Raw genomic sequence first — 26,687 nt, 5'->3', positions numbered from 1 at the left:
GGATGGTGAAGGTGATCAGCTCGTGGTCGCTGTCACCCAGCTTCCCATCGATCACTAGGTCGCCGACTAGGTCATCCCCAGTAGCCAGTACCAGGTCGAGCAGCGCTTTGCCTCTCGTTGGCCCATAGATTTCTTGAGTCAGGTAGAGGTCATCCACGCACGAGAGGAAGCTCTGCGACCACTCAGATTTTGCTGAGCGATCGTCCCATGAGATTTCTGGGTAATTGAAGTCACCCATGACAACCATGGTCCTGGAGCAAGCTTCCTCAGCCAGTTCCTGGGCAAACTCCTGGTCAAGCTCAGGACTTTGGGTGGGAGGTCTGTAATAGACTCCCACCATTGTGTCCCCTGTGCCGTGTTCCCCACAGATTTTAACCCAGAGGGTCTCCAGCCGTCCACCCTGGTCGCCAATATCGGCTTACAGGGACGTGTAGCTTTCCTTAACATAGAGAGCTACCCCCCCCGCCCCTTTTCTCTACACGATCCCTCCTGTACCGGGTATAGCCATCTATCCCCGTGGTCCAGTCATGGGTGGAGTCCCACCAGGTCTCCGTTATCCCTATGACATCGTAATTGTTTGCACTGAGCATGAGGATGAGCTCCTCCTGCTTATTCCCCAAGCTCCTGGCATTAGTGTACAGGCAGGCAAGTGCCCCCTGGGGGGCTCCTTCCTTGCCCACAGATTTTACCAGGGCTGGGGCAGGGGTGGGCTCCCTGAAGCGCCATGATCTGCTGGCTTTGCAAGGATTGCTCAGCCGGCCAGCAGTGGCGGGAGTCCCCCCCCCCCCCCCCCGGCTTAGTTTAATAGTATAGATGGCTATAGCTGAGAAGAGCCTCCTCCCTAGGGGAGAGAGGTGGAGGCCATCCCTTCCCAGCAGCTCGCTGCCTCTCTCGCCAAAGAGCGGGCTGTGGTCATGAAAGCCAAAGCCTTCCTGACAACACCAGCGCTGCAGTCTTTGGTTGACCACATAGATCCTCCTGTCCCTTCTCAGCCAGATGCCAGAAAGCATCACAGATCCTCTTCTCCCACCACCGTCTCCTCCTACACAAAGGAGCTGTCTTATTCCCAGCAAAGCCCTGTGCTAGAGAAGCATAGGTTCTTTATCTTGCTGTGTTGGAAACCATGTAGAGTAGTCTTAAGCCAAAGGGAAATTTTTCCTATATAAAACCATAAGAGAGCTTTCCATCTCCCTTCATCCATTGTTAGGAAAGAGAGGGGGATTACAGTCAGGAGATTGAGATCACTGGTTCTGAAATTCCATAGGGACTGAGAACTCAAAGATGTCTCTTCTTCCTATTTACAATTGATGCAACAGTCGCATTCCTGGGAAAGGCATTATTTCCCCCAAATACCCTCCCAGAAGGGATTCTGATCTTCTTCTGCTATTATCAGTCCCTCCCTAGCAACCACCAACTTCAATAAGGGCATGTTGTCCCAGAACAATGACTTAACAGGAGAGACTTCTGTAGAACCGTGACAAATTCAGTTCACTGCTATAGATGTTGTATTCATAGTGGGTAGCTCCATCAGTCTTACTGTTAACAAGGACAAGGATCTACTTGACAGGCAGGTAGAGAAAGGATTGCCGTATAGATATTCTGAAGTTTAAGGATTCCACATATGCTGCCTTCTTTCTCTGTCCAGTTTCAAGCAATACTGAGAAATAATGATCCATCTTGAAGGATCTCTCTCACCTCCCAGAGCTAGGAGCAGTAGAGCCTGTCTCAATGAAAAGTGCTTGGAACTCTAACCCAAATTCGCCATGCGATAATTAGGACAGCTCTGTCTCCTGCACAGCTTTGACCTTTAGTGGCTGAGCAGATAATGAGGATGAGGATTATGAATTCAGAATAGAGAACTGCCCCCTTTCATCTGTCTCCTTTCTTGGATCTTCTAGTCTTACATGCAGAGATTGCTCTGTGGGCAAGTCTGCACATGAGAGCTCCAGGGATTCTTATTACAGGCTTGGAACCACAGCTAACAAGAGGTGCAGAGGAAAAAAGGAACACCACCGTCATCAAGCCAGTCAATGACTGTAAAAAAACCCCACAACCTGCCTCTGCAATCTACACCTCAAAGTAGTGACCACAGACACTTGTCTTTAAGACTAGGAGCATATTTAGGGCCTCGGGATCAAAGAGCATTACATCCCAAGAATTTAGAACAGTCTAGACTCTTTGGGCCTTTTCATAATGACCTGAAGGAGGAGACTGAAGCAAAATGGAACACAGTACAGAAGCAGATTGGGCAGTCCATCAGTAAGGGATGGACTAATGAAAGTGGTCACTGAAACATAAAGTATTCCAGCAGAGATTCAGCAGGCCAGTTTATCCCCAGGGACACCTTTTCACATTCAGTCCAAATGGGAAATCCAAGTTCTTCATTGGGAATAATTGGGAACTGAAGCGCTGATTACCTGATAGCCAGGACTTCTTCACCATTCCTTTCCCTTTCTGCCTTCAGCCGGATTGATTCAAATGTTATTTAAAAAAAAAGCAGTAGTAGTGCTGGTCATTCCCCTTACTGCCATGTGACCCAAATGTGATTATAGTTCAAGCCAAGAGGAGCAGTCACAGAGCCCTTCAGCCCACCTTCCCAGCAGACAGGACCTCCTGTCACTCAGTCTGCTCCTGTATCACAGTCTAAACTATTTGAACATGACAGTTAAGTTGTTCAACAGTGATTGTTTCCTAAAGATGATTGGATGCACCTGCAAAGCAATGTTTCTTGTCTTAGCCTTCTGTGTGTCTTCTACCATTGCAGGCTCTGCAGAGAACACAAAGAAAATTCCTTTGCTGATGTAAGGGAGGAAGGATCAACTGAGACATGCCAATCTTGAATTTCTGCCAGGTCATGCAGGACTTGGACCTCTGACCTCCCAGAATCACCTTTCATGTCTCATTCCTAAACAGAGCTGTAAGAGCAGGAACATGCAAGTCCCTGCCTCACAATGTCAATGTTCTTTAGAGTAGCGCATCTAGCCAAACCTGCATCTCTTCGTCACCTGTATAGTGTTACAAGCTCTCCCAACCTGTCCCATTCAGAAATAATGGCATCTCTTTTAGTTGTATTTCCCCTCCATGAAGATGTGGCTTCTGCTCAGAGTCATGTTAACCCAAAGTCTGCAAAGTCTCTGCTCTGCAAAGACTCATATGTTGCTGCATAGTCTGCAAAGGTAACATAGTTTCATGATGCATATCTCAGTTATTCATCACTGAGGTAACTCTTCCTTCTCCACTCGATGGATACTCATTCCTCCTTCATTTGCTGAAAGGAAGAAGTGTGGTGCGTGCTAGATACAAAAACAGCTGCTATAATTGACCTTAGTCAAAACAGTCAGTTCAAGCAATATCATTTTCATTTTGTTTTCTTTCAATAACTGGACTTGAAAACATCAAGATCCTCCACAGACAGTTGGACCCAAGTGCTGCATTTCTGAAGTATCTTCAGACCACACACGAGCCAATTCTAGATGGGGGCAGAGCTCACTCGCCCTCTTCCCTGTCATTGGTCACTAGCTGCCACCTGGTCATCCCTTAGCATCTTTTCTGTTCATTCTTGGCTTTACCTCCAGTCCTTGGTGGTAGTGTCTGTCAGAAGGAAGCAGCACCCATAGAACACCAACACTGTTGGTTTTAGAGAAGAGTAAGTTTTCTTTTTTTGTTCTCTCTATCACTCCCTGTCTGCTAGCACCTTTTCTAAATGCCTTCTAGTTCTGACTGGGAAGGAGGTCAGGATTCTGCATGGAATGGTGTTTATTTGACAATTTCCTCTCTGGGACTGACCTCCCTCCCAACCCCCATCCACCCTACCTGAAATATGTTCTTCAGATGCTACTCCACTGACCTAGGCACCTAAAGGTAATACAGTCAATGTTGAGTACCGTTTGTTGGTTAACAGCAATCCAGTGTTTTAATGCAGATTTGGAAGTGCCTTTCATAGTGCAAGGGCAGAAGAGACGTGGTTAAGCCCATGAGACCTGTTGGAACTGCCTCCAGGGTTTGGAGAAAGAGGTGCCAGCCCACATGTCTCAGACCAGGGGAGAGCTCATTCCTGAAAAGGAAGCCATCGGTTGACAAGTTTGTGCTACTTTTCTTGAGCACACCAGTTCCAGGCAGGTCACTGCAAGCAGGGAAGAAAAAGTAGGGATCCATCAAGGAAGTCATCACAACAGTTCCATTTGGGCAACCCAAATGAACCCCAATCTTGGAAGGCCAAACAGCTGCCTCTGCTGAGACTCTTTAAACTCCAATCTGGTGGAACTTGCAGTCGCATGTGGGAGCGAGCCGGGGCGGGAGCATGGCATGCAGAACTTTCCTCCTGGTTTTATTTTCTCAGCCACTAGCATGCCTTTGCACTGATGCATGGTGGGAAAGTGGTCCATCCATGGAGCCAGATGGAAGCAACTGGGCACATTCCTTTGACAGGTGACACTAGCCCACTGCCTTCTATGCAAGATGCTGCCTCCCAATTGCATAGACATTACCAGATGGGGATACACGACATTCCAGCTATGGGTTATCTGACAATATGCAGCAGTGCATGGGACCCAGGAGGAGGAAAGCAACCACAGAGTCCATGGGACACTATTGGTTCCTTTAAGTCACCTTGGTACCCACTGCCACATTTGAGTTACCCATTGCTTGTGTGCCATGTATCTGATTTATACCACTTGTGCACAGCCCTGGGACTGGCAGAGCAACTGTACTTTTTAAAGGACTGGGAAGGGAAACAGGGAAGTGACTGCCAGTGCTGCAGAGAATACTGGAGCTGGCCAGCAGCAGCAGCAGCAAGGAGCTGGAGAGGCAGGTGGTTTCTGCTGGTGTTCCTGGGTCTGTGTGAAGAGTGATATAAATCCACATCAGGACAGATTCTTGTGTATGATTTGCCTTGATTAACGGGTTTCCTGTTCTTTCCCTGTTTGTCCGTTTGTTTTTTCTCTCCTGTTCCCTGTATTATTTTCTTTGTTTGTTTTTGCTCTCTGGGAATGCCTCCTTTCCTCTCTCCTCTCCTCTCCTCTCTGCATCTTCCTCCCATCCCCTGCCCCGCTCCTCTTTCTTGCCCTGTCCCACTCCCTTCCCCCTCCATGAGCAGTGGCCGCATCCATTACACTGAGATGTATGAAATGCTGACTCTCATGTCACCACCGCTAGGCCTCGGCAAGAGATGTCCCTCCAAAGTGGCCTATAAGGTAGATCAACCCTTCCTTCTTTCCGGGCTAGTACTGAGCAGGAAATGGGGCAGGAGGGACTTGGGGATGGGGATATGATGTATATTCAGGAAGATCTTATCAGAAATGTCCCACTGCACAAGGACGTCCACTGACACCAGCTCCTGGTCTGCGTGTGCCACGCCTACTGTTTCTGGTGACCTCTGGGCTGGAGCATTTGCCTAATGTTGGGAGAGAAAGCATGCCGGACCAGTGTAAGTGAGGGGATGTGGAAGGATAAGACATTTTCCCCCTCTTGAGTACACTGTTGAAAAGGGACATGGATAGTAGTACCCTAGGGCAGCTGCCATAAGTGTGTCAGGGTACTTTCAGAACTAGGCCTCATCCAAGGTTGGGTGAAACGCAAGACTGGTCATGCAACTTTTGGGTGTGGACAAATGAATCACAACAAAGGGCTGGGAATTTGCTGTGTATCAGCTACTCTGTGCATACACCGTTCATTGTAAGTGGAAACTAAACCACAGAAACTTTTGCTAAGGGTTTAACTTTCACTTACCATGAGGTAAGAACAAGCCCACGGATGGTTATTGCAGAGCAGCTGACATTTGTCCATAGCCTCAGGCACACATCCCTACATGGATCTGAGCCACATGCCTCCCATCCAGAATACTTTTCAGCAGCTCAGCCACACCTTTTGGAAGTGCTTAAATGAAAGGACAGGCACAGAGCATGTGTCCTGTAGCAGTGGGCCCATGGCTTGCCAGGCTTGGGGTGCTGCTCTGGCTTGAGTTCCCCAGGAATAGATTCTGCAATACAGAACACAGACACTCTCTGCTGAGACTGAGTTGGTGAGAGTCCCATCCCTTTGCCTGCTGAGGCTTGTCTCTCCAAGTGCCTCTTTGATTGCTGTGCTGAGACAGTGCCCTGTGCTCCTTTCTTTGGGAATACACTGTAGAACTTGCTGACTAGTTGCACAGGCTGGGTTATATAGGAGGAAGCTCTGTCTGGATAGGGAGCTGTGCAGCATGGAGCTTTGGACAGATCAACCCATGAAGGCATTCACAGTGGGACACCCTGTTGCAATACTCAAAACAAATCAGGGATAACTGTTAATGTGACTCCCAGATCCAGGCCTGGACCATGTATTTCCAAAGCTACTGAAATGTCTTCCTGAAAATTGCCTCTTGGCCTTCTCCTAAAAGCTGACTGTGTGTTCTTCAGTGATATGTCGTGGGTGCTCTCTAAGGAGAACTTTTGCATGTGCACAGTCACATGTAGCTGCTCATATATAGGTTTACACTCTCACAAGCACACATGCACTCCCCTCCTTACACATGTATATATGCACATGCTTGTGGCTGGCAAGAGCTTTCTGGTCTATGAAAATAGTGCGCTCAATGCTGAGGAGGGGAAATGTGTGGGTGGATACAGGGGAGGGAAAACCCGAGGTATATTTGAAGCAAAATATACTCTCTGGAAAGTGGATCTGGCCACTTCAGTTTGTCCCCTGCCAGGGGGATGGAGCATGACGTGCCCACTCCTGTCTTGATTGCCCTTTTCTTTTTCCATCTGCACTCTTTCTATCCCTCCAACCCTTGGATAAGTTGGATCCTATGCATGTGTGATCATGTGCTGGCAAATTTCATCACTGAAAGACTCAAAAAGGGAGCGCCGGGATGTAACTTGCTAGAGAAGTGACTCAATCAGAAGTCCCTAGTCCGCTGCCCAATGGGAAGGGGTGGAGCCTGGAAAGCAAAGACAATCTGGCCTAGGACATGGAGCAGTCCCCCAGGGTTGTCTTCCCCTCAGAGACTCCTATAGCCCAATCCCTAATTTTCCAGAAACCTTTTCAGGAAGCACAGGGAACACCCCTGATGCTCCAAGCCAGGGAATATCTCTGGGGGTGTAGTATGGGTTCCTGGTGAGCCAAAGGGCAAGCATAGGAAGGCAGTGAGCAGGTGCCCTGAGGGGATGGGAGGGAGGTGGGCTGGGAGGGAGGAGGGTGATCCTTGCCCTTCTTTTTTGGCTGTGCTGTTTTACACTCTCCGTTGCTTTTCTTGGTTTTATTTTTCCCCTCCTGCCTGGTTGATGTGTTTTTCGATATTGTTTTCCGCCCGCTGTCTTTTCTCTCTCTTACACAGAGGCTGGTGCTGATGAACATGCCCGTGGCTGAAGACATGACTGTCCATTTCACCTCCACCTTGATGGCATTGATTCGAACAGCGCTGGACATAAAAATTGCCAAAGGTATCAGTGTAGGTTGAGGGGCTGAGCAGTATGATGTAGGAGTCACTCCTGCAGGCTGGGACCCCTACTCCTCACCGCCTGTTACAGGATGCAGAAGTCAGAGGTGGCCACCTCTGTTCGACCTAGCTCTTCCAAGCAACTGAGCAGCATGTGCTTTGATCCTGGGGACGTGAGGGGCAGGGAATAGGATTGCTGCTCAGAGCCAGAGGTGTGGATGGAACAAACTGCCAGCCAGAGAAATGTACTTCAGAGTGGGGGTGAGAGAGACAGTCCTAGTCTGTACCTTGCTCTGTGACCTTTTGCTCTGTGACCATTTGAAACTACCTGCAGCTCGGGAAGGAGCTGTCTCACTCTAGGTCCAGACCCTGCCTTCTTTCATAGGACCACAGAAAAGTAGGGCTGGAAGGGACCTCACAAGGTCATCTAGTCTAGCCCCCTGCTCAAGTCTGGTTTGTCCCTAACTAAACCATCCCAGTCAAGTATCTGTCCAACCTGCTCTTGAAACTTTCCAAGGATGGAGATTCCACAGTTTCTCTAGGTGCCCTGTTTCAATGTTTGACCACCCTCACAGTCAGGAAGTTCTTCCTAATTTCCAACCTACATTTCCTCTGTTGCAGCTTGAAGCCATTGCTCCTAGTCCTCTTCATTACAGCCATTGAGAAAAGGCCATCTCCAGCCTCTCTATAATTGCCCTTCAGATATTGGAAGAATTTGATTAAATCCCCCTTCAGTCTTCTCTGCTTCAGACTAAATAAACCTAGTTTTTTCAGGCTTTCCTCATAGGTCTTCCTTCCCAGGCCCCTAATCATTTTTGTCACTCAGCGCTGAACTCTTTCCAATTTGTGCACATCCTTGAAATGTGGAGCCCAAAACTGGACACAGTTCTCCAGATGAGGCCTCACCAGTTCTGAATAGAATGGAACAATCATTTCCCTTGATTTGCACTCCTGTTAATACAACCCAACAAGAGTTTTGGCAAGCTGTCAAGGGCTGCATAGGTAGCCCCGCCCCTTGACAGGAGCTCTGCCCCCTGGTCGCCATCTTGTGGCCAGAAGTCTCGCCCTCTAACCCTCGACCTTTACCACCAGAAGTCCCTCCCTTTACCTCCAGAAATACTCCTTTCAGCAAGGGGTTTTGCCATCTTGGAACCAGAAAAATACCAGATTATATTCTAAAAACTGAACATTTACAACATTCATTAATTTGATTTCAAACAATGTTTTTGCCCTGATTTACATGTGTTTGTGCAGTGTACACAGAGGTGACTGCACAATAGCTTAACTGAAGTCTTACTCCTGTGTATTGTGGGGGGGTGGGAGGCATTGGTATAGGTTTGTTGGGGGCTGTTAGTGCGTGGGTATGCAGGGGGCAGGGGGGGTGTTTATGTGGGGGGCTGGGGGCCTGGGCAAGGGGCAGCGGGTTGGGAGTGAGAGGCACCAGCAGGGCCAGGGGACTGTTTCAACTTAAATTATTTCCTGGGTCAGGACTGGCCATCAATGTTTACAAATGGGTCCTGGTACAAAAAAGGTTGAGAACCACTGATCTAGTCAAAGCAGGACCATCCCTAACTATATCTTCCCAGCCAAGGCTTTGTCTAGCCATGTCTTAAAAACCTCTAAGGATGGAGAGTCCACAACTTCTCTGGGTAGCCTGTTCCAGTACTTTACTATCCTCCCAGTTAGTAACTTTTTCCTAATATCTAACTTAAATTTCCTTTGCTGCAATGTGAGACTATTGCTCTGTGTGTGGTCATGTCCCACCACTGAGAATAGTTTAGCACCATCCTCTTTGTAACTATCCTTCAGGTAGTTCAGGGGTGAACAAAATACAGGTGCAAAAAGGTGCTGGTTGGTATAGCCCACCCTATCCCCACATGCAGCACTCAGGCTGTAGTCTGTGGGGCCAGGCAGGAGGTTGGGGGGCTTGGCATCCCTGCAGCCCCTGCCACCACCACCTGGGAGTAGGCACAGGCCCCTTCACCATTGGACCCTGGCCCTGCTGCTCAAGCACCCCTGCCTGTCCATCCTGCACCCACTGCCAGGGGCACCAGATAAAGCAGGCGGGCAGGTGGGGTCTCCATGGAGACCAGCCCAGGACCCCCACAGGCAGGGTGCACTTGGCCAGGCAGATGGGATGGGGCTGCAGGCAGGTGGAAAACAGCATCTGGGAGTGGAACCGATGGCTGGTGCTAGGGCTGGGATTGCAAGGTGGTGATGGCATGGGACCAGGGCCTGTCACAGGGACATGCAGGGAGCAGATTGCAGCTCTTAATCCTACCCAGCCTGGTGTCATCTGCAAACTTTCTAATCCTATCTTCCAGATTGCTGATGAAGGTATTGAATAAAATTAGCCCAACGACCAACCCCTGGGGCATGCCACTTGATACAGCTGCCAACTAGTCATTGAGCTATTGATTACTACCCTTTCAGCCCAATGATCCAGCCAGTTTTCTATCTATCTTACAGTCTATTCATCCAACCTGTACTTCCTTAGCTTGCTTGTGAGAATGTTGTGGGAGATTGTATTACAAGACTTGCTGAAGTCAAGGTATATCACGTCCGCTGCTCTCCCCACTTCCACAGAGCCAGTCATCTCATCATAGAAGGCAATCAGGTTGCTCAGGTATGACTCGTCCTTGGTGAATCCATGCTGACTGTTCCTAATCACCACCTTCTCCTCCAAGTGCTAAGAAATTAATTCCTTGAAGACCCTTCCTTGAAGACCCTTCATTGTTTTTCCAGGGACTGAGATGAGGCTGACAAATCTGCAGTTCCCTGGGTCCTCCTCCTTCCCTTTCTTAAAGATGGGCACTATATTTGCCCTTTTCCAGTCATCCAGGACCTCTCCTGATCACCACAAGTTTTCACAGATAATGACCAGCAGTTCTGCAATCACATCAACTAACTCCGTCAGTACCCTCGGGTGCATTGTGTCTAACCCCATGGACTTGTACATGTCCAGCTTTCATAAATAGTCTCTAAACTGTTCTTTTGCCACTGTTGACTGCTCACCTTCTCCCCAAACTGTGCTGCCAGGTGCAGTAGTCTGGGAGCTGACCTTGCCTGTGAAGACTGAGGTAAGAAAAGCACTTATCCTTGTAATTCTCATCTGATTGGTTACAGACAATTTTTTCCCAGTTTATTCAGGTCATTCTGGATCCTAGCCTTGCCCCCCAGAGTGTCTGCAACTCCACCCAACTTGGCGTCACCTGTAGATTTGCTAAGCATGCACTAAATGTCATCATCCAAATCATTACTGAAACTGTTGAACAATTCTGGACACGAGTTGGATCTCTTGGGAATCCCAATTGATATCTCCTAGACAGCTCATTGATTACTCATTGAGCACAATGTTCCAACCAATTATGTATCCATAATATAGTACTTTTATATAGTCTGTATTTCCTTAGCTTGTTACTGGGAATGTCATAGGAGACTGTATCCAAAGCCTTGCTGAAGTCAAGGTATATCACACCCACTGCTCTTCCCCTATTCACAGAGCCTGTCACTTTATCGAAGAAGGAAATCAGGTTGGCGAGGCATGACTTGCTTTTGGTGAATCCATGCTGGCTCTTTCTGATCATCTACTCTTGATGCTTCACAGTAGATTCCTTGAGGACCTGCTCCGTGATCTTTCCAGATTTCATGGTCAGACTGACTTGTCTATAATTCCCCATATTTTCCTTCATCCCTTTCTTAAAAATGGGGAGTATATTTTCCCTTTTCCAATATCTGGGACTTTACCTGAGCTCCACAAGTTCTCAAAGAGGAGAGCTAATGGTTTTGAAATTACCTCAGTCAATTCCTTCAGTACCCTAGAGTGCATCCCATCCAGGCCTGCTGACTTGAAAGCATTTAGCTTCTCTAAGTAATCCTTAACCTGTTCTGCTATTACTCAGGCCTTTTTGTCTCCTTCCCTATCTTTGCTGCCAACTACACTAGTCATCTGGTAGCTGCCTCTATTTGTGAAGGCTGAAGTGAAGAAAAGGCATGAAATGCTTCGTCCTTCTCTGCATCATCCATAGCTAGATTGTCTTCCGCATCCTGTAAGGGAGTTATGGTTTCTTTAGCCTTCCTCTTACATTTTACATACGTGTAGAATCCATTTTTATTGACCTTTATGTCCCTTGCCAGTTGCATCTCAAATCATTCCTTGGCCTTTCTCATTTTCTCCCTACATGCCTGTGCAATACTTTTATACTTTTCTGTAATACCTTCTCACCAGTTCCCTGAATTTGTTACAGTCTGCTTTTCTTTATTCGGCTGTTCTCCTTTCTTTTTCCCTTTAGGAGCTTGAACTTTTTCATGGTCACTGTCATCCAAGTGACCTTCCACCTTCACATGCTCAGCCAATTCTTCACCATTTGTGAACAGCAAGTCAAGAGGAGCTTCCCCCATAATTGGCCTATCTACCATCTGTATCAAAAATTTATCCCCAACACACTCCAAGAATTGGTGGACTGTTTGTGCACTACTGGGTTTCCCTCCTAGTCCTATGATGGTCCTATGGGCCTATGATTTGCAAGCTTCCATCAACTGTTTCAAGGCCTTGTCCACCTACTTCTCCTGATTTGGTAGCCTGTAGCAGATGTCCACTATGACATCCCTTCTGTTGCTCTCCTTTCTGACCCTTATCCAGAGGTTGTCAACAGGCCTACCTTCCACTTCGTTCTGCACCTCGGAACATGTGTATATTGTCTATATATTTGGCAACACCTCCTCATGTCTTCCCCTACTGATCCTTCCTGAACCAGCTGTACCCCTCCAAGACTGTACTCCAGTAATGTGAACTATCCCACCCCATTTTTGTAATCCCAGGTACACCACAATGTTGGTGGACTTCATGTTTGAAGCAGCTGTACTCAGAAAGCAGAAACAGAGCATAGCTCTTTACTGCGAACTGCCAGGGGAGAGGTGGAGAGAGCTCCCATCCCACCAGCAAAAATTAATCACAGAAACCAAATCATGAGAGAGGGAGGCCCCCTCCTTCTAGCCAATGGACAAGAAGCAGTGTTCACTGAAGGAGAAATGTTCCTGGTTACGATGAAACAGGTGTCTTTGTCAGAAAGTACAGATTCATTAGAACAACTCTTTTTATGGGCACATGCCAGTTTCAATTAAACTGTCACTGGGAAAGGATTTGTAGGGCCAGGATGGCATTATTGGCCAAAACCAGAGATGGAGCTAGAGAGAGGAAAGAGGCCAATAGCAAGGGGGTGTGGAATTTGCCTGGGATAAGAAAGACCATGGTTTGAGTCCCTGCTCTGTATGGATCAGACCATGTGGCTTGAATCAGTGTTGAACGTAAGTGCCTTAGCTGTTACCAAGCTATGGCACTTCTTAGGTAGGTTCATCAGTCTCTCCTCTTGAAGCTGTTCCATTTTATAGACATCATGAGCTGTTCATTTGATTAGGGGCTTGTATCCAAGTTTCCCACATCTCAGTGACTGCTGTAACCTCTGCTCAATACAGTCACTCTTTCTGTGCAATGATTGTTTAATTAGTTATACGGGGTGGAACTGCTCTGACAGGAGAGGCTTAGAGAGAGCCAGCCCTGACTGGCCGCTAATCTGATGGTCAGTGTCCTTACTTCAGATGTGGGAGGATGAAGTTCAAACCCTTAAGTGAATGAATATGTCCTTATTTGCCAGTGTCATCCTGATGCAGAACAAGGAAATATTTGACAAATCCAAAGTGTTTATGGGGCAGGGTAATTGTTTCCTGGTCTGTTGTATTTATGGAAGTTTGCAGAAGCCACGTCCCACCCTCAGCAGCTTGGGGCGAGGCACAAGTGAAATCCCTGGAAATATTTAAAAAAACAGTTAAAATTATGTGAAAACAATTCCATTACACTATGCTGCCCTTCCATGGCTCAGAAGAAAGGGCCATTAGAAAGCCCAGTGCATAAGACTTTGATACTGGATCGCTCAGAGAACTGGCATAAGTGACCTAAAGCTACCCCCTTTCCATTGTTGTTCAGTGGCCTTTGTGAATCTGGAATGGGGTTGTCTCCTCAGCCATATTCCCATTGGAAGGGTATGCAAGTTGCCAATAAATCTGGCTTGAACTGGTGCCCTTACCGGCAGTCTGAAAGGCCAGGTTCCAAATGGGTCTTCAGACTAAATTGACCTCCCCTACCAGAAGTGACTGCTCTTGGTGAGGGCTGAACAGCATGGTGAGGCAATGCGAGGGAGCTCAGACTGGCTTTGCCTCAGTTGCCCCAGCCCTTCAAGATGGCTGATCCATTTCATTATCTTTCACCTGCTCTCAATTTATTTACAGGAAAAGAGAAAGTGGAGCAACAGCAGGTGTGTGCATGATGGGAGGGATGGAGTGAGATTTCAATCTGTAATTAGGGGCCAAGGACAGAGAGTTTATGGCAGTTTTGTGTGGGAGAAGGGAATATTTAGAGATCAATGTGTTCATGAAAGGGGTTGTATGAGATGCTACCTGTAATGGCAGGAGTCTGGATTTGATGACCGGAGAAGTCCCTTGCCATCCCACATTCCTATTTGGCCTACCTGAAAGGCTCCTGTAATCTCCTGTGTATTAAGCCTTTGGATATTTCCACTTGTTGGTTGGAGACACTTCCCCAATCATGGCTTGATAGTGCCACCTCAGTCTTCAGAGCAAATCCATTTTCTCCTCAGAATTAAAGGAGTGTGTTCAGCTCAGTCCAGTGCCAGGAGCTAGCACCATCAGGTCCAAGGTGGTTAATGTGATTTGTTATGGTGGAAAATGTAGATAAACATAGCCAAGAGGTAGTAGACCGCCTTCCTGAAACCATTCCTGCCTGTGGTTTGCATGGGCCTATACTGTCCCTGTTTTCCAGGTGGTGCAGACTGGCAGCAGTTGGATTCAGAGCTGCAGAAGGAGATCCTGACCATCTGGCCTCACCTATCCCAGAAGATGCTGGACTTACTAGTGCCCATGCCAAAAAGTGAGTCCTTGTGCACTGGTGTTGCCAAGTTCCCACAGTGCTGGGAGCAGGCATTTCCTGGAAGGTGAACAAAGATGTGCCAATCCTGGCACATTGCTTAAGGAGAAGCAGAGAGGGGATTTACTCTGATACAAAGAAAATCCCTCCTTGCTCCACCTAAATATACTGGACCCATTTGAAAAATGCATTATCTGCAGTGATCTCCCCATGCCAAATCCATTTAATCTGGGTACAGTCTCTGACCCATTTGGAGATACTCAGGGTTGCCAACCCTCCATGATTGCCCTGGAGTCACCAGGAATTGGATATAAATCTCCAGGAGATTGCTGAGAGTAACCTGGGAGATAAATGATAGAGCATTCAATTCATTACAATAAATATTAAATGTTGAATCTGATTTATACAGTAGTCCAGAGGGTTTTTAAAATGTAATAGTAACATGCATTTGCCTCCCTGACGTATAGTCTACACACCACAATTAATGTCATTACATCATCTGATGAAAACTCCCGGAATAGATTTAAATAGAGTTGGCAACCTTAGAGATGCTGGAGGCAGGGGGCAGAGAATTCTTCATTTCCTTTGATTTGGGAACAATGACCATGTGATGGGTATGCCTAGCTCTAGTGAATGATTCCTACGCTACTAAAATGTCCATCTCCACCCAATCCTAAATCACCCTAGGGACTTTTTATTTTATTTTATTTTAATCCACTCTCCTCTGGAGCAGTGAACAGGGATTGTCTTTGAGAATCAAGAGGATGTGATACCTCTCCTGCAGTTGCATGGGTTAGTATCCTCAGACCTTCCCAACTCCTGCTTCGGTTATCACAAAATACCCACCTTTATGCTTGCAGCTTCGGACCTGACTGTTGGCAAAATATATGCAGCCATGATGATCATGGACTATTACAAGCAGAGCAAAGCAAAGAAGCAGAGGCAGCAACTGGAGGAACAGGTGAGGTTCAACCACAGCATGAGGTGGCTGGTGCCCACATGCTACAGCTGAAGGTGGTGAGCTCACAGCTTCTCCAGAGGGGGAATTTTCTGTGTGGATAGGACCACCGAGCTAGATGCTGACCATACAGATCCTCAGCTTAGAAGTGGCTGGCACTGTACCAAGAAAGCAAAGAGTCTGAAGACTTAAGGGATGCGGGAGTTAAGGGAATGAGAGCTAAATTAAAAGGTGGGTGATCTAATGCAGGTATAATCACAGCAATCTAAAAGTCATGCTGCACAGAAAAAGTGAGTAGTTAGAGGGACCAATTCATAAATGGGAAGTGTTACCATACCATTATCCTTCTGTGCACGAGGGGTATTTATACACTAGAAAGATTCCTCATCTTCAACAGGATCAGACTGTTTCTTTCTTAATACAGAAAAATGCCCCTATGTTCCAGCGCATGGAGCCCTCATCTCTGCCTCAAGAGATAATTTCTAATGCCAAAGCTCTGCCTTACCTCCAGCAAGACACCCTGTCAGGCCTGTAAGTATAGCCATGAGAGCAAGAGATTTGCTCCGGTATTTCTATTACTACAGCCTTTCTTGCTTTCCCTGAAAGTGCATTAGACATGAAAACAGAGATGGTAAGTGGTGCCCAGAAGAAGAGGAAATCCTCACGGTGACCATCAACTTCTTGATTTTGGAGCCTTGGACCTATTCTTTTATTAGGGTCACCAAAAAAAGTTTGTGTAATTAAGAACATGGACAGCATCATCTTATATATTCAACAGTGCAAACATTGTCCAACATGCTATTACTGCAAAAATTAGTGGTGCTAGATTGCTTATCAGACTAGAAGAGAGAATGAGTATCTTAGTTCAAGATCCCCAGTTTAAAAGCAGTCCAGGCTCATAATGACTAAAACTCCTTACTCTCTGATTGTGGTTTAGTTTAGGGGTGCTCAACCCCCAGCCCATAGGTCCAATCTGGTGCACAGAGCCCACAGGGCTCCCCCTGGGTCAGGACATTTAGTGGCAATTAATACTGCCACCCCTCCTCTGCTTCCAAACTCTCAAGCCCTGTGCAGCCAGATCTGGCTGGGCCACATCTCCTTCCCCACTTCCCCCTGTGCATCGCCAGATTGGAGCCAGACCATTCACAATTTGTTCATCTCTTGGGATGGTTCCTCTGTGCTGGGGTTGAGATACATTGCAGCATGGAATGGGGAAGTTAGTCCTGCATCTCTCCTTGCTCTTTCTGTTGTTCTGAGAGTAAATATGGATTAAGGCTGTCAGTGCATCAGCTTTCTCCAGCACTAAACTTACGAGTGACAATACAATCTTCCATGGAGACAATGCCCACATCAAGAACACACCTGTCCCAGTAGGAATACCATCACCATGATTAAAGTGGCAATAACAATGACAGGCAGCCCTGTGGAAGTTGCCATTGTAAGTCACAGTCATTAGCCACAAAATAACTTTGCTGCTCCACGGTGAAACCAAACATTCTGTCTTTGAAGAGCAAAGCTGCTCTGATTGTCAGACGAGCAGCAGAAAAGCCATGTGGAATCCAGTTTTGGAATTGTCACTGGGCTCCCACATTGCACATGGTAAAACTGACGTCCCTTCTCAGCAAAATGTGAGCTGTCAGGGCAGTGATCAGGATTGGCAGCTTTGCATTCCACACAAACTCGCAGCTTGCTATGAGGAATACAGCACTGTGTGACACAAGACCACTCTTCAGGAGGTTGAAGACAAAGATCATTGTCAGACATTGTAACACAAAGGTTTGCTTTCTCTCACTGATGTTGGACTCTCTTTGCAGGAGCAGCCGGAGTGGGTTTCCCTCCCTGAGTCCACTCTCTCCTCAACAGATATTTCAGCTGGCTTGTATGGATCCAACACATGGGCAGTACCAGGAGCACCAATCACTGGTAAACTGATGCACTGCCTTGTCCATGTTTCCTTCGTGAGACCAGCACCACTCCCTTGCTCAGTATTCAAAACTGACTCCCAATGCTACTTACCTACCCTGCACACATTGTCTTGAAATCCCTCCTACGTTTTGTAAACTCTGTAAGAACCCTTCTGCTAATTGACCCCTCCTCTACAACAGATTTTGGGAAATATTCTCTAGAAGCATCCTTCTGGCTGGCAGTGAAACATGAATCGTTTATCCTAGACATAAAGCTAAGATGTCCTGATCCTGCCTTCTTTTGGTAAATTGGAGAATAGTGATCTCTAAACTGTTTCTGGAACACATTTGTAACAAATTAGAATGAATTCCCTGAGGACCTGGACTCAGTGACAAGACTCACATTGACATCAGCAGGTTTTGAGTGAGACCCTGAAATAGGTTACACCAGGACAGTGCCTGGAGTGGCATGGTACAATGCAAAGGGAATATGGAAGCATGTTTGGTGTTAGGTTGCTCCTTACAGCTCCTTTACCAGGCTTTAGATGGCTCTGTACACATGCAGCACAGTGAGGGTCATATTTCTTTCCTGCATGGTGGCTGAGGACTGGCAGTTGCTTGACAAGAGGATGGAGAGAGGGAGTGGAAACAAATGTACCTTTAGGTCTGTACAGAGCTTGCATGAGTAACCTGAGTGCATCCAGTGGATTTCCAGTGTTTCAGATCATGCCCAGGCCCAAGCATAGAGACTCATAATGCACGTCCACCAGGTACCAATGTCGTGGCCCAGATTCCCAATTGCAGTAAATCAACAGGACTCCATTCAAGCTATGCTGAGTTACACCAGCTGAGAATCTAGCCTACCACCTCATCACAGCAGCTGAATTAGCTGAGCAGCAGGTGCTATTCAGAGACATTTCCCTAAGGAACCTCTGAGCAACTGGGTGTTCTTCCTCACTCAGCAGGTTTCACAGCTTGACGGAGGCCTTAAGACATTGTGATACTGCAGTACAATGGCTTGCTATAATGCAGTAAAATATCCTTTTTTCACAGGTTGATTTCTTTTAGTAAATACTCATTTCAGTGGGTCACCGTGGGCTGAATTATGGTATTTGATGCTTTGGATTCATGTTCATCTTGTTGTCAGTGCTGGTGTCCCTGATCAAAACTGAATTGTTGAGTTGTGTTACACAAATGTGAGCATACACCTCTGGCCTACACACATGCCCACATCGTGGTCAGCAGCACGAGTGTCTGTGTGTGTGTATATGTATGCATGTGTGCATCTGTGCACCACTCTTACACTTGTTGGACTGCAGTGTTGTATCACTGTACATTTCCAGTCCGATCTGTGTGCTTCTCAGAGTTTGTAGCACTCTTTTTGTAATTCTGCATTGAACACACTGCACCTCTCCATATAATTCAACCTGTCAGCCCAAAATGACAACTGCATAGTCAGTCTGTCATGAAGACTGCTGGCAGTGAAGGAAGGGTTATGATGATGAATTCCTCCCTTTTGATGTCACTTCCTGGGGAAAATGCACATTTCTCTGATGTCACACCCTAACAATGCAAAATCATGGACCATTTTTCTCTTTGACCAAAACAAAAGAGATTTCAAAGAGAGAAATGAACCAAACATACCAATATGACATTTAGCCCTTCTTGTTTAACTTGGATGTGGCTGAAAAAAAACCTTTTAAACATTTAGACAGTTTAATTACAAAAGACCCATCCAGCTTAAATATGGAAGAAGCAGAAGCACATAAATTCCAGGGGGTTACAAACATCCAGTTGAGGTATTTTGTCTGCATACTGGTGTTTAAATAAAAAAAGGTTGATTTGGTGTCAGACAAGCAGGACACATGGTCTGGATGTCTGTGCTCCCCTGGAATAGAGTCTGAAACAGAATCTACTTACCAAGTAAACTGTTATTAATGCTAAACCCAGTTGATCTTAGACTTACTCTTTGGCCAGCTTAAAATCCCACCCCTAGTTTCTGAAATGTGGAAGATGTAGCTGCCCTTCTTGCAAAGCCATTCCCAATACCAACAGCACCAACACTGGAAGGAGAGGAGCACCAAAGTGATTGAACCAAATCCCATGAGCTTGGCTGTGTGTTTATTTCCAGGAGCCAGAGGTTAGAGAGTTTAAAAGAGTGCAGCCCTCTAACCGTGGCAACTATCTCCCCGTGGACACTCAGGAACGCGCTGTATCTGGGAGGGCCTCCTCCATGCCACGCCTGACAGTGGATCCCCAGGTAAAACCAAGCAAAACCATAACTGGACTTGTAGAAATGCCTGACTTTAGCTGTATGATACAAAAAGGGGTTCCGTACTTTTTCCATGTGAAATCTTTCCTGCTGCTGTGTCAGGCCCTCATAAAAACATGCCAGGTATCACTAGTATCTTTCCAGAGGCTTGCATGGGAAACAGCCTTACCAAAGCTATGTATTTGACCCCTGCTACTATGGTATGATCATCTCGCTATCATGTGGAACTGAGACAGAGAGACTAAAGTCTAATTCCACCTGCTAGGCATCTAAGTGGCATATAGGCAACTTTTATGCATTTAAGTGTCTACATGCAATCATACTGCACCCTGCAAAAGTCCCTAAGAGACTGTTAATGTGTCTGTTTTATAATATGCCTCCTTAAATGTATGAGAATGGGAGAGCCCTGTGCCTCCCCAAGCAGAATAACTGCACTTACCTGAAGTGAAATGCATGTTTTTGAGTGAGCTGATGCAGGGGCTTAGATGCCTCAGAGGTGGGATAGGATCTAAGTGACTATGAACCTAAGTGACTCACCCAGGGTGACACAGAAATCTCTGATGGAGTGGGAATTGCCTTCAGATCTTCCAAACCCAAAGGCATCGCCCAAGTTACTAGACCATCTTCCCCCTACCACCAGCTGATCCAGCTTCGCTGGTATCCTGCTCACATACAGCACCTTTGGAGAAACCCTGCCTGCCCAGAAAATACTTTCTCTGGTGATTACTTTCCTTCTGTTTTCCTTCCTCTTCCATTGTCCCAAAACATATGCATACCTGTGTGGCACTAGGCAGTCTGTCCTGATCAGCCCCAGCCATGCTCCATTTCCTTGTTTGTCTGCCTGGTTTTTCTGTCTGTCCATCTCGTATTCAGTTTTGACCAAGACATGAAAGCTTTTCCAGGGTTTATTTTCATAACCATGGGCCCACGTATCTTCAGTGGCAGTTACAGTGTAAGCCAGACCTTCCCATGCCAAAGGGAATTGGTCCACTGTTCCTAGTTCTGTTTTTGTGTTAAATCTGCATTGCTTATCTACAGCAGCACTTTGGCATACATGGAGAGAAGAAGAACTTTTTCCTGCTGACTTTGCAGATATATTTGGTCATTTGACACCTGGGAGCATTGGATGTTTGAAGGCTTTTGGCTGTTTTGTCTCCCACTGCCCCTACCTGTCCAACCATCCCCAAATGAGCCAAGTCAGTTCAAGCAGGCATAGCAGCTACTCAACCATCATGCCCAAAGGGGAAGCACTGGCTCCCTGAGGACTGGTTGAACATGGCTGGTGGATGGCAAGGTGAAAAATAGTAATAGCTTTGCTTTAAAGAAAAAAATGGCAGAGGAACAAGACATGGAAGCAGGAGAGTAAGTCAGAAAGAAGGCACAAGCAGAGGAGACTGGAAATGGGAGACCAAAGGAGAGGAAGAGAGCATATCCAAAGATAAGGAAGGGAAAATCATTTTAAATAAGGGAAAAAGTGCATTGACTTGTTACGGATAAAAAGAACAAGGGAAGACAACAGGGGAAAGAGAAAGGTAAGGGGACAAGAGCACAAGGAGTAGAAAGTGGGAAGAATGGTGAAAGGAAGAGAAGCATGGAAACCATGATGGATTCCTGAGAAAAGAGAATGGAGAGGAAAGAAGGGATAAAGGGATAAGGGAGTGGAAGAGTGGGTGAAAGAAAGAATATGTAAAAAGAGGAGAATATGGAGAGTGAATAACATTAGAAGGCAAGGGAGATGGGTAAGGAAATAAGTGGAGAGAATGGGAGGAATTGGAGGAGGGATCAAGAAATGATGATGGGCTGAAGTAAGTCATGCTGGGGAACAGTATGTGGAAATGTGACAAGTTATTAAAATTAAAAAGGTGGAGTTTCCCAGGGTGAATAACCCGATAGTATCACTTTTTCCCTCATAGATTTTTTTCTGCTGTCCCTTCTCCCACATCAGTCTGTGCCAGTTGAAAGTTTAGCCCTGTTGTTTAAGTGAATTCTCCCCTGTTAAATGCCTCATGCTTCATCCTGCAGAGGGTCTGAGCAGCAGGGGCTCTGGTTAGTCTCCCTTAGGCATTGCTCTGACACCTTGACACTGCAGTGGCCCATCACCCCCCTGGCACCACTGCTGGACTCCATTACTCATCTTGCCCTTGTATTCCCCTGGGATGCATTTGCAGGTGGTTACAGACACGAGCTCTATGAGACGATCATTCTCCACCATCCGGGACAAACGTACCAACAGCTCCTGGCTGGATGAGTTCTCCATGGAGCGAAGTAGTGAGAACACTTACAAGTCCCGCCGGCGCAGTTACCACTCCTCGCTACAGCTGACTGCTCGCCGCCTGAATGCAGACTCAGGTTAGCAGGGTTCCTTCCCAGATTCCTCTCCACCAGTTCCAAAGTCTTGTCCAAGGGAGGAATTCACTCCTTTCTAATGTCAGGCAGTGTGTATACTACAGGGGTTGAGGACACTATAACTACAGTGATACTGCAAAGTCAGCTGGGTCCCCAGTATAGATACAGCTCTGCTGACAGAACGTTTTTTTTCTGCAACCACCCCTACATCAGGGGAAAGTGCTGCAGGCCGAACCCATCTTTGGTGACCACAGCTGCATCCTCACTGAAGCTTTTGCAGGCAAAGCTACATTGGCTACAGGGTGTGACTTTTGATGAAAAGTTTGTGAGCCAGAGTGATACAGAAGCTGGAAATGAGAAGGTTCTCCTATACCAGGAGACTAGGAGTTGGGGAGAGGGAAGCAGAATGAGCAGTGGGCAGATTGGGGAAGAAACAGTGTTCTTCAAAAGGAGATCCCACAGTCCAAGGGTTTCCAAAATGAGGTGTCAGATCAATTGCAGAGGGCCAGCTGGTCTCCAGTGTTCCAGTCTTGGCTTGGAGACCCCTCCAGCTGTGGCCTGGTGTAGTGCTCCTCCAACTGAGGGAATCTCTAAGCATCTTGATTTCACATTTCTATGGTTAACTCCCAACCACAGCCTCAGCCCAAGGCCCTTCTGGCAAACTCTTCTGGTTATAGGGCTGTTCCTGACCTCTTGTTGTTCTGGTCCCTGCCTTCTTGACTGGCAGCAGCATGCATTGGAGTTGCTTAACCACTAAGTACAAGTCCTGGAGCTGCTACATAGATAAAGTCCTAAGAGGGAGTTGGAAAGAAAGGGAAACAAGGTCTGTGGACCAGGCTGTAAGTCAATAGAGGACTCAATAAACCTGAGCAAACTGGATTCCAACATGTCCAGGGAGTCGGTGGACTGGAACAAGGATGCGAGTCACATAAAGGGTTCACCCCTTTATGTGTGACAAGTTGCAACATTCTGTATATCCTGTGGTCTGGAGAGCTGGGACTTGGCAGAGCCAGAGGAGAGGGAGTTTCTGAGTTAAGGCATGGATGAAAGCCGTAGCCAAGCTGAAAGCGAGGCAGTGGCTTGCATCAGCATGGCTGTGGAGGTGGTGGTAGGCACATTTACAGGCAGAGAAGATGCGGGAGAAGGAAAGTTCAGATGCCAAGATTACAGACAGCAGAGGCAAATTGGAGGTCTGTGCCAAGAAAGGAGGTAGAGTTGTGTTTCAGGCTGCCCAGGCAAAGCATCTCTCTCTCAGATGCTGATTTGATAGAAGCTGAGACACTGTCATAAAGCTTGCCTAGTTAAAACCGGTAATAAGTACTTGGTGGATGGGGGAGGCTCACTACACATGCAGAAAGTTTCGTGCAGCCGAGTATATTGAGTGGAAAAGTGATCCTGGAGGTAAATATACATACATAGCTGAGAAGCCCAAGAAGGCATAAGGCAGGAGCAGGCTGAGAACTGAGTCTTACAGGAGTCCATTAAAGTGATATCATGACATGGAAGATTTTATCACCAGAGACTAATAATTTTGTCTCCAGAGATTCACCAGGGTCTAAGAAGGAGAATCATTATCAGAGGGAAACACATAGCTTTGCCAATGGTGTAAAAGGATATAATGGTCCACTGGGTTGAAGAATGAACTGAGAGTGAGGAAGGAGAAAGACATTACAGACAGCAACCACAGAAAAAGGTCATTAATTCTGTGGAGGAGAGCAGTCGTCATGCTGTGACCAAAACAACTCCAAACTGAAGACAGCCCAGGACAGTGTAGTATGAGAGGCAAATGAAGGGATTGCAGTTGCTTGCTAAGGCACCTCAGTGAGCAGTCAAACCATGGTCAGAGGAAGACCTTGTAAGAAGACGCTGAGCATTGCAGATGGACCCCTCTTGTAGTGGCTGCAGGGAGTCTGAGGAGTCAGAGGTGTGGAGGCAGCAACATAGATTCATGGGATGGAAACAATCCATTTCCCTTCTGCAGGAGGACAAGGGCATTCTTGGCATTAGGGTTAAGGAAACAGCCTCCTCCAAGAGTGGTTATGACCTTGGACTCACACTTTGAATAAATCAAAACATTCACTGTTGGTTTTCAAGAAGACTGAACAGGCATCTGGTCTGGTATGGTATAGGTACAGCACAAGCTGCATCTGGGCAGGGGTGAGACTAGGTGACTTCAAGGCCTTCCCTTCCCTGTGACTGTGATTCATTCTGTCCCACTGTGGGCCTCTGGGAAATCTTACTGCCCACCTTTGTTCTCCCCAGGCCACCGGTCTGATACGCATCGTTCAGGTGGCAGAGAACGAGGGCGATCCAAAGAACGCAAGCACCTGCTGTCCCCAGACATCTCCCGCTGCAACTCAGAGGAGAGGAGTCCCCAGGCAGACTGCGAGTCTCCAGAACGGCGGCGTCAATCCAGATCACCCAGCGAGGGCAGGTCGCAGACGCCCAACAGGCAGGTAGGGATGAAACCAACAGAACAGAAGCTGTCATTGCAGACAAGGATCGTGAAATAGGAGAAAACAAAAAATCATTGGCCTCTGAACTCAAGAAAATGAGTCTGTCTGCTCCATCTCTGGGGCCAAGAGGCCTTTGGGTTGTGAGGAGTATATAGAATACTACAGTGGTGCTGACAAACCCTAGCTGCATTTGGAGCTCCATTGCTTAGGTGCCCTTTAAATGTCCCAAAAGACAGGCCTTGCCTCCAAGAGTGTACAATCTACATAGACAAGGCACGGGAGTGGTTGGGAGGGAAGCACAGGCACAGAAAGGTGAATGATTTACTCCATGTCACAAAGCAGCTTAGGGTAGAGCCTTGAACAGAATCCAGGGCTCCTGAATCACTCAGATACCCTACACATTAGGGCATGGTACCTGCTTTGTGCAAGGACATTGTTGTATCATCAGAATTCAAGGTGCAAGGTCTGCAGTCAGGAAAAACCAGTGCCCAGAAGCATAAGTGCCCTTCTTTAAACTGACTACACTTACAGGCAGCTATAGCTGAGAAACAGTCCCCAGGCCTCCAGGCTGCTGCTGTAAGAAGCCCTTGCCACATACAAAATGCCCCATCATTAAACACTGTATTTTCTTTCTGAATGCAGTTGTCACTCTGGATACATAACCTGCTTCTCCACTGCCTCACCCCTTGTGCAGTTATCAGCAATCATGTCAAGTGTGTGTCCGGTTCTCTTGAGTAAAATGTTACCCCCTTTTTATATTGGAATAAGTAGCTAAATAAGGTGCAGGGCAGAAGCAAATCGGGCATCTGACACGTAAAGGTGCTTGGCCAGGGTATTAGTGTCATTGTCGCCACTTCATTTTTGTGAATTGTGAATGCACAAATGGATGATCATGAGGCCCAAAGTCCACTGTTACAAGATCGCTGAAGGAACCTGGGAGAAGCTGATCAGGAAAGAGTTTCCACCTCTCTGTTCCCTCTGCCCAAACTTCATGAGGCCTTGTTCTCCCTAGAAGAAGGCATGTTCTTACCTTGAGTTAGCCTCTTACTGCAGGCCACGCTTTGTATGGTTTGTATACCACTGAGCAGGCCAAGTTTTAGGGCAGGCTTTCTCACACTTAACTCATTTTAAGAACACACCTTCTTTCTTAGAGAAGATACAGCACCAGGAAGCTGATTTTTTTTTCAGGGCTCTGATGGGGCAGGAAACAGCTTTTGACCCAGCTCTCATCCTCTTCCATTTTGCAGGGCACAGGTTCCTTGAGTGAAAGCTCCATCCCCTCTATATCTGACACCAGCACCCCAAGGAGAGGTCGCCGGCAGCTCCCTCCTGTGCCGCCCAAGCCACGGCCTTTCATCTCGTACACCTCCATGATGCAGCATGCTGGTGACACCTCCCCACAACCTGATGAGAGCGAGGGTGGGTCCCCTCTGCTTTCCAAGGCTCTGGAGACGAATGACACCTGCCTGACCGAGTCTTCCAGCTCTCTGCAGGGAAAGCAGAGCCGGCACTCCACCCCACAGCACTACATTTCAGAGCCCTACCTGGCCCTGCACGATGACTCCCACGCCTCAGACTGCGGCGAGGAGGAGACACTCACCTTCGAGGCTGCTGTCGCCACCAGCCTTGGCCGCTCCAACACAATTGGCTCAGCCCCTCCGATGAGGCACAGCTGGCAGATGCCCAATGGGCATTACCGGAGGAGGAGGAGAGGGGCGGCACAGGGGGTGGTGTGTGGAGCTAGCATTGATGTGCTAAGTGATACGGAGGAAGATGACAAGTGCTAGAGGCCGCTGCCCCCTCCAATGCATGCTCTTCGCCACGCCTGGGAATGAAATGAAACCAAAATCAAATGCAGGAGAAACAAAATTCTTTGTGCAAAAAAAAAAGTCAACCCCTGGATTCCTTTTCTTCTTTCCTTTTTTTTTTTTCTGCACAGAGGAGCAGCATTTGATTAGCTTGTGCAACCATGGCCTGGTCAGCTGCTTGTGCTGGTGAGATGAGTGTGAAATGGCCCCTCCCAAGAGAAATGGGACTGAGTGCCTGAGTGTACTTCCCTCTGCTGCAGAGAACACAGCAGGAAGAAACTAGGCCCCCGGGATTTGTTTTTTATCATCCTTTGCCCCTTGAGGCTTGGCCAAAAAAAAAGAAACACAATCCCAGCAGGTGGCTTTAGGCACGTTTTATTTTTCCCTTGGGAAGCCAGAGAGCAGATGGATAGAGGCAGACTCAGGGCCCTTCAAGAGGTGCGCACACTATTGCTCAGGGCCTTTGGCACTGCCTGGGGTTTTTGGTTTGCTTCCCAAACATTTCAGCAACAAAACGGAAAGGAGGAATGTGTTGGGAGAGGAGGGGAGGGGCGCAGGAGCAGGATCATTTGGGTTAAGCAGCCAGACA

The 26,687-nt window shown here is 47.3% G+C and overlaps 1 protein-coding gene across 1 annotated transcript in view; it reads left to right on the top strand.

Annotated features, from left to right (window-relative positions):
* Positions 1-26,077, top strand: part of CACNA1E (calcium voltage-gated channel subunit alpha1 E) — a 275,570-nt gene extending 249,493 nt beyond the window's left edge. The window contains 10 exon segments of the mRNA XM_025206160.1: positions 5,096-5,192; positions 7,313-7,418; positions 14,250-14,357; positions 15,215-15,315; positions 15,737-15,843; positions 17,127-17,235; positions 19,348-19,476; positions 21,657-21,837; positions 24,097-24,290; positions 25,538-26,077. Of these exon segments, the coding sequence (XP_025061945.1) occupies positions 5,096-5,192; positions 7,313-7,418; positions 14,250-14,357; positions 15,215-15,315; positions 15,737-15,843; positions 17,127-17,235; positions 19,348-19,476; positions 21,657-21,837; positions 24,097-24,290; positions 25,538-26,077 (1,672 nt within the window).
* The last annotated feature ends 610 nt before the right edge of the window (positions 26,078-26,687 follow it).

The sequence above is a fragment of the Alligator sinensis genome, unplaced genomic scaffold (assembly GCF_000455745.1).
Source record: "Alligator sinensis unplaced genomic scaffold, ASM45574v1 scaffold471_2, whole genome shotgun sequence".
Classification (NCBI taxonomy): domain Eukaryota; kingdom Metazoa; phylum Chordata; order Crocodylia; family Alligatoridae; genus Alligator; species Alligator sinensis.
Note: the sequence above shows the minus strand (reverse complement) of the source record. Positions and strands in the feature narration are given on the sequence as shown.